The 8651-nt window shown below is 37.4% G+C and overlaps 1 protein-coding gene across 1 annotated transcript in view; it reads right to left on the bottom strand.

Annotated features, from left to right (window-relative positions):
- Nucleotides 1-8651, bottom strand: part of ddb1 (damage-specific DNA binding protein 1) — a 63067-nt gene that overhangs the window by 20262 nt on the left and 34154 nt on the right. Inside the window, exons 15-19 of the mRNA XM_014018739.1 lie at nt 8479-8586; nt 6288-6495; nt 5913-6008; nt 5690-5801; nt 3355-3478 (exon numbers count right to left, since the gene is read on the bottom strand). Coding sequence (XP_013874193.1) covers nt 3355-3478; nt 5690-5801; nt 5913-6008; nt 6288-6495; nt 8479-8586 — 648 coding nt within the window. The remainder of the gene's footprint in view (nt 1-3354; nt 3479-5689; nt 5802-5912; nt 6009-6287; nt 6496-8478; nt 8587-8651) is intronic.

Consider the following 8651-nt stretch of genomic DNA (forward strand, 5'->3'; position numbering starts at 1 on the left):
GGGATATATCATATCGTGACCCCTCTGTCATGATATGTATCGTATCGCCAAATTCTTGCCAATACACAGCCCTAGCTGTGAACATATGCAACACAATTAATCCTTTTTTAATTAAAGCTGCATTCTCAACATGTCCATCTAGCCCAAATCATAGCCACGTGAATAACCTTTGTGACAAACCAAACTGTTTGTAAATCCGTCAAGATTTTAGCGAGTAAAACGTCTCTTGTTTGTGTAAATCACTCACATCAATACAGTTTCCACAGTCACTGCTAGTTTGCTAGCTGTACCAAGATAGCCGCCGTGTGACGATGCCGGAGACTCCGCCTAAGCTTATCTAGCCTTTTATAAATCTGCTTCAGAACCACTTATACTGGGTCAAGTCAGAAAGAACCAACAAGAATGAAGCAAAAAGTAAAGAATTAGAGAAAATTATAAATGTTAAATGTAAATAAATTCTAATTAAAAGAAATTTATAATAGTTTTACATCTAAAAATCATATTTTATTCTATTTTCCTCATTCAGCAACCTATTAAATTTCTGTTACGTTTCATGTATGAGAAATACACATTTTTTTCAGTCTGTATTTAATACAACTGGCAAAATAAATTGTTAAAATAGTTATGTGCTTCTGTTTTTTTAATTCAGGAGATTATAAAAAAATCCTTCATGTTATGAAAAGACCCTCTTGATTTAAGCGAAAACTCCAGTTTTTAAGAAAATGGCTGCTTATCAATTAATTGTTAGTCAATCTATTAGATAAATCAACTTCAGATCAATTAATTAATCAATAACTTGCACCCCTAATTTATACAGGAATGAAATTAATTTTTATCTACTCATATTCATGTAATTAAGCGTTTTAATGATTTGGCCGATTAATCGAAAAAAATAATTGACAGATTAATRAATTATTAAAATAATCGTTACTTGCAGCCCTAATGAGGAGAACATGCAAACACCAAAGATTCTGGGCCTGAACCGGGGATCAAGCCTAGGATCTTCTTGCTGTGAGGCAATAGTGCTAACCACCGAGCTGCCCAAATATGCCAAAAATATTATACTATAAGAAAAACTACAAATTTACAAGAACAGCATTTCCCCATAAACACTGACTGGTAAAAAAAATAATAACAACAAATCCCAGTTGTGCAGAATAAAAAAAAACGTTCCGTCAACTTCTTTGTGTGGCAAATTTAAGACTAACTATGAAACCACTAGGGGTGTCCCGATCCGATATTGATATCGGTCCGATATCAGCCAAAAAATGAGTATCGGATTTTATCGGCCTGCATAAAAAATGTCCGATATAAGCGCTCCGATATTAGCAGTCCGTTCCAGCAGTTCACTGACTCCACTTCCAGTGTTTCTATCCAGCAGCGCTTGGATCCAGCATGTAGCGCTCACATGATCACAACAACATGCAGCGCTAACAAGTTAGCAAGAATGTCAGCAGAACTTTCTATTTTCATCAGAAACAGAGTTGCAGCTAAGTGTAAAGTTGTCACGCACAAGTTTTCCGAGGGGGAACAGAACCGTGTTTTAAACCGGAGCGACAACTACTCTCCACCCTGGAAGCAGCTTTGCGMTTRGGCTCGGTTRGTTCAGCCTCGGTCCAGTGACCGCACACAGCCGCGCTGTTTCGGAACCTCCTCTCTGGTCTGGTCGGTGGTTCTAAGCTGGCAGAAGCGAGGACAGCACGCTTACAGTTTTGACATCCCGTGGATTAGRTCTTGATGGACAGAAGAAAGGAGAGCGCAGCTTTTATTTTGAAATATAAGCACGACATGACGAGAGCAGTGATAAAATCTGCTCCCTGCAGGAGCGAGAGGCTAATCTCCATATGATGCTCAGAAAATGCAGCAGTAAGAAAGGTAGCTATCAATTTAAATAACTGACTAATTCTTACTATTTATTTTTTGCTCTTATTAGAGTGATGTTTAATCTGTTTACACACTTGTTTGAGTGAAGATTAAGTGCAATGATCGCGTTGTTTTAGTTACAGTCAGTAAAATTYGAGCTGTGGACTCTTAACTTTGAACAGACAATAATGTGGGCTTTTGTTTTGTCCCCACCTTCAGTTTTTTCCACCATAAAGCAGCACCAGGCTGACAGGTAGTAAAACAATAACCAAAGTGATTTTGAATTGTTATTTTATACTTTAAAAGAACATTTTGTTTTTATTATATTTTATTTTTCAGGGTATTATAATTTATTTTATTAAATTGTATAATGTTCTTCAGTTTAAAATGTATGTGATCCATTGGTTAAAAATAAATGGGTCAGTTTTTCTCATACCTACTCTTTTTCACTGTTTGACTTGATCAAGACTTTTCTAAGATTTTACATTACAAAATAGGTAAAAGTGTGTGACTTTTACTGTTATGATAACGGGTCAATATCAGTATCGGTCAATATCGGTATCGGACAATTCTCAAAGTTGTAATATCGATATRGTATCGGAAGTGAAAAAGTTGTATTGGGACATCCCTAGAAACCACACAGCAGCAGTCTCAGTAACAGGGCAGCCTTTTTTCAACACATCATCTAATCAGAATATTAACAGCCGACAGCAGCATTATSATTATTTTATTAAACAAAATGGACAATATCTTGTTACATCAATATTTTGATAGACCTAATCAAGCAAACTGTGTCCTACGAACAAATATATTATTTAGCAATCTCCATCGCTCTGCTTAACCTTTTCCACCTGTAGAGAAACTGGGTAATATTTTTTAGGCTGCCTTTTTAATTAAGCTGAGTAGAAGTAGCAGTACACCCACTGTATCAGTATGAGATGTTATCCAATGGTGCATTAATGAAGCATTGTCAGCTGTGAACACAATGTGCTGAAACAGTCCCCTTATTTACATATTGTTAACACGAGGCTAACCCTAATTTATGTGGGCGTAGTAATGACTGGAATTTTACAAGTAAAGCTTGGCACGCTAAAATCTGCATTGCAAAACAGAATGGAGCAAAAAAAAAAAAGCTACATTCATAAAGCGTCCCCCATGAAGATAACCTGCAGGACGCCAAACATGTTCAATCATTCATAGAGAGACACTGTGGGCACTTTAGATTCTGGGAATTAACGACACATTCTCAAAAAAGTTGTTTAAAATTATTAGTGTGAGAAATAACTTAAAGGTTAAATAATAAAACAGGACATGAAATCCAATCAGGATGGTGGAAATACAATGCAGATGAAACCCAATTCGGTTGATTACAATGATTCATCTCCATTTCAATTACTGTGCCAAGCTGAGACCATTTTACCACCAGAAGCTTTTGATGAAAGCTGCAAATCTCTGACTTCAAATGGAAATGAACATGTGAAGCCATCTCACCTTCAAAGGTGTGTTGATCCACAACTAGCAGACTGTGAACCTCCACTTCCTCACCAAAGGAGGTCTCGTGTGGAGAAGTGCTGCTGGGGAACAGCTTGCTGGAGCTCACGCTGCTGGAGAGAGCCTGTAAATTTATGAGATTAGAACACAAAGAGAAAGGAGGACAAAGACCAACATAGTTCAGGGCAGAAAAAAATAGACAATTCAAATCTCTATTTCTGTATGAGCTGTGGGAACATCACAGTCGGCACCATCTGCAGCAGCAGATGTGCAGCATTTAAAATCAGGTAAACATCATTCTGGTCATCACATGCAGCAGGCTCAGCGGCAATAAACACAAACACAAATAAAAGCGCACACGTGCCTCTTTGGAAAATCTATAGAGCTTGGCTGAATAGACAACACGTGCCGCGATTGTAAACCTGACAAAAAAGCCTTTTTGAATTTCTCTCCAAGGAACCCGGTTGCTTGTGCTGCTCGCTGTCGGTGACTAAAGCCTCACTGTCTTTACTGTCAAAAACTCAAAACAAGAGTTAATTAACTTTCATGTACTTTGATTTAGCTCAAACAGAGGCTACATTTAGCTTAATTAGGCAAAAACGCTCAGAGATGTTATTGAGGCATAAAGTAATGGTCCTGTCTATATTTATTTATTGTGCACTGCTTGGAAATCTTGTTCCTGTAAATGAGCAGACACATGTAGATAGATTTCTCATTTTTCACTGTGGTCATGTCTTTGATGTGGTGCCATAAAAAAAAGAAAAGAAAAAACAAGGACATTTTTGCAGCATGTGGATAATTGCTGTGTCCCACACAAGTACGGGATAAGAGGATGTGTGCAGGTATCAGTCATGTTTTTAAACTGCATGTATTAAACTGTAATGTGTGTGTATAAATGACACAAATACTGTATGTCACAATTGACTGATGTTGCATGCAGCTCCATATTGTCATATTTTTTACACACCACATTTATGCAAGTTTAATGCATTTTTTAACTTTATCACTGTTTAACCAGGCAAATCCCACTAAGATCGCAAAGCCCTTTTTAAGGGAGGCCTAATAAGAGCATTTATTTAGAGTATAATACGACCCACCATTTTTTGAGCTTAAAAAAAAAATTTTTTTTTAAATCTTATCCTTGTGTATAATGCTTCTCCTTATTTCATAATTTCAGGACTTTCAGTTTTTGCTGTGTAGTCCTCTAGTAGGGAAACAGATTATTTTAAGGGACCAACACCTGTGGATGCTTCTGGAAGTTGCTGAAAATGATCTGGTCCCAGAGCAGAAGTCAGTGGTTAAATTAAGATGGACAGCTTCAAAGAGTGCTTGTCTGGTCTTATTGCGCATGCAAACAAGCAACTGACATCCATGTCTACTTTCCATTTCTGCATTGAGGTTAACAAAAAAATGTATTTTTTTTCCTCTTTGAATTTATTGTGAAAAAATAAACTACTGTTGTTGTTTATATGCTTAGTTACGTACAACATATTCTATTATTAGGACAGAGAGAGAAATTAAGATAATGTCTCCCTCATTAGACAATACTTCTGTTATATACAAAAAATATTAAAACCTTATATCACAGTACATTAAAAAAAAATCTGAATTTACTCTCATGTATAATGCCACCCCCCAACTTTATAGATGGTTTTGGGGGTTATGTTTTTGCAATATACACACATAAAGATGGTAATTACAAAAATTATCAAGTCTAACCAGTGAAATATTAAAGAGATGAAGACTTTTTGCAGTGATTAACTGGCATAAAATATTACAAGAAATCCCAAAAACGCGATGCACAACAAGGCATTTGTTTTATGAAACATTCTCATATAAAACTGTAAATTTTATGTTTACTTTAATATTCTGGGACAATTCTGTCTCTGGCACCAATTTGTCAGTAAAGCATTATCTTCCTCACAAAGTTAAAAGCCATTTTAAAGCCATCATTTGCTGTTACTGAGCCWGCCCCACAAGCAAGCACCCCTGCTTAAAATTATGAGAATGACCTTTATTGTGAAGTGCTGCCCAAATAATATTGTGGTGCAGCATGGGTTTCAGCTTTGGTGTAGTAAAATTGAAATTTTAAGTTTTTTTATTGATAAAACTAAAACTAAAACAAACAAACAAACAAACAAACAAACAAACAAACAAACAAACACTGAGGTTATGTTTAAAATCAGTCGACATTTCACTTCTGGCAGATCTACTTGATGTCAATGAAAACATTTATCTTCCTGACAAGATTTTAGTTAATTAATTTTATTCAACATACTTGATTACATCAAAGTAGGAGGGAAAAAAACCCTGGGGTGCTTATTATCCACGGTACCTGAGTGCTGGCACTGGGTCTCACGGCAGAGGTGGTGCCGCTCACATCCTGAATCTCCACTCTGTTGGACAAAACCCCAAAACACTGCGAAACCTCCTGGTAACAGATCCGCCTGATCAGTTGTCAAAGGGATGGTGGGGGAGAAAGGATTATGAAAAACAGGCAGATAATTAATGCATTTATTTCAGGTTCAAATGCAAGTCTGCTTGAAGAGTGGACTGACTTTGGAGACTCATAGAGTGGAACTGTGCGGATGTGGAGTTTCTGAATTTCATCAATGGTTCCGATGGTCAGAGTGCTGTTGTTGGCCAGAGCCAGACTAAAGCAAAAAAAAAAAAAAAAAAAAAAAAACAAAAAAAAAAAAACAACAGCATAATTAATACTAAAACAAGACAGGAATATGCATCCTTGTCTGACAGGTGAAACAGAGGGATTGTATGTTTTCCTGCAGCCAGAGGAGAGTAATCTGACACAGCTGGGTAAACTCAAAGGTTACAACAGAAAACAGTGAGGTGTTCAAATAAAGGGCTTGGAAACGAGCAGGAAGATTTCCATAAAGATACAATCTGAACAGAGAAGGAAAGGTTTCCCAACACACCTGTCGGGGTAGCCCTCAGAGTTGAGTGGGCACATGTAATTGACCTCCTTGAGGTTGACGTTAGAGAACACCAGCTTGTGGTTGGAGGAGTAGATGACCGTGGGTCGGTCGGAGCAGGCGAAGACGTTGGAAGTGGAAAGGGATCTGAAGGTCCTCAGCACGGTGGGCTGTGTGCCGAGGGTGACTTTCTTACGCTCACTGAGGGCACCTGGGAAAGGGGGATAAGGTTGAGGCTTGTAATTAATTCTACTTTAAAAAGTGGATGAACCAGTTATTGCTTGGATCTGTGGAGTAATTTGCAATAATATTTGTCCTTGCGCGCTCAGTGAACCCCTGAGCATCATATAAAAAAGAGAAAGTGTTTTCCATGTGTCCTTGTCCAGATTTATTTTTATTTTAGTGCAGCCAGCCATTATAATAGTCGTACGTTTCTCAAAAGGCATGTTCTATTCGTGTCCTTGCATCCTGCTTCTTTAACATCCACTGAATGGATATGATCTGAATAAACCAAAGTAAATAAGTGCATTTATAGACACACTCATATCCTCTTTGTGATGTCTGCTCTGGTTTTGCTCAGTTCAGGGCCAGTAGTTTTCAGGGGAAGTGATCTGATTATACTCACATCCCTGTGTGTATTCTTAGAACATTATCCAAGTTACTGCACTGAGACTATCGTTTAGGCAAAGATTGTAATAAATGTCTGCACATTACAACTGAAAACAATAAAAAGCAGCAACAATTTCTAATTGTTTAAAATGGTATAATAATCTATTTTTTAAGGTGAGAAATTGTAGATTTTCTTTTGAGTTAAATTAATGTATTAAAAGTTGATGGTTTGAAAAACATGCGAGTGGGCGATGTCATTTTGGTCTTTAAAAAAACTGTTTTGGTCATTAATCACAAATGACAATAAGATGCATCTTTAATGGAGCACTTTTTAACACCTGACTGCACTTCAATTTAGAGTCTCATAACTTGTTAATGTCCTGACGGGTGAGTGAAGATTGATGTAACCTAAGTTCTAATTACTCAACAAACACAGCCACAAAAACAGACCTAAAAGGTAGATATTAAAATAATGAATCTAATGATTTATTCAAAATTAAATCAACCTCAAAGTCAGTTTTAATGAACACTGATGATTAGGTATATTTAACCACCTCAATTTCAATTCACAAGCTTTACAAACTGTTGTAAATTGTTTTGTGTGTCTCCTAATCTACAATGAACCACTGAGGTGCTATCAGCTGGGTATGTTGACTGGATGATGTCATTTCGGTAACATCACCCACATTTTTTCGAAGGCATTAGAAAGCCTTCATCAGAAACGTGGGTTTGAAATTATTCAGCAGGCTGGCACCATCTATTAAAAAAATAATAATAAAGACAAAAAAAAACCTAATATGAGGGTGATGCTGCAATCTGGATGAAAACGAGCATTTTTGGAGGCTTTTACATGGCTTCATTTGGCACTGTTTTAAATGTCAAATCTGATTATTAAAATGACTAAAGTATGCCTAAGCTGCATAGTCATCACACATGCAAAACTATTGTGGACACGAGCATTTAAAGCAAAACTGCTAGCAGCAAACAGCAGAGTTAATGAGTAACTGCTAATTAGCATGAAGAACTAAATGCCTGCATTCATTTTTACATTCAGGAGTGACGAACAAAACAAGCCATACAGAATAACTAATTATTCATAAGTTACTTAATAATTGACCTTGTTTTTTGATACGGTACGTTCAAAGCAACAACTATAAGACTTTTCCCCAAATGAGAGGGAAAAAAACAAGTTATTTTCACTGAAAAAGCTCCTCTAGGAAAAAGACATTTCATCCCTAACCAACACCAATAAAACAGGTACGAGTTTAGATCAAAACTGTATTTTTCGGTCATGTTTGGAAGGTTGGCTTTACGGCTTTAAAAGTTCTTTCGATTAAATCATGGCCTTCATTTTACACGAACACGTTGGATGACAGCGGATCAATACCAGCTGGTGAATGAGTTTCTAAAGCCTGAAAAGATTCTCCACCGTTACACCAAAGCATCTCGCTMGCAGTCACACAATTCTACACGAAACAAGGTTTTGCAAAATGTCAATGTGCCTCACGCACGGAGGCACCAATCAGGCTGAAAGGTCTGAGCAGCTCGCGTCTAATGGGCGTAGTGATGGTGAGAGGAAACCTACCGCTCTGCAGGTCTAAACCGAAGTAGAAGAGTGCGCCATCTCCCAGGGCACACAGCAGGTAGTAGCTGCCTTCAAAGGTGGTCATTAGGATGGAGCGAGGGATGATTTCTGAGAAACACACACACACACACACACACACACACACACACACACACACACACACACACACACAC

Source organism: Austrofundulus limnaeus, unplaced genomic scaffold (assembly GCF_001266775.1).
Source record: "Austrofundulus limnaeus strain Quisiro unplaced genomic scaffold, Austrofundulus_limnaeus-1.0 Scaffold200, whole genome shotgun sequence".
NCBI lineage: Eukaryota > Metazoa > Chordata > Actinopteri > Cyprinodontiformes > Rivulidae > Austrofundulus > Austrofundulus limnaeus.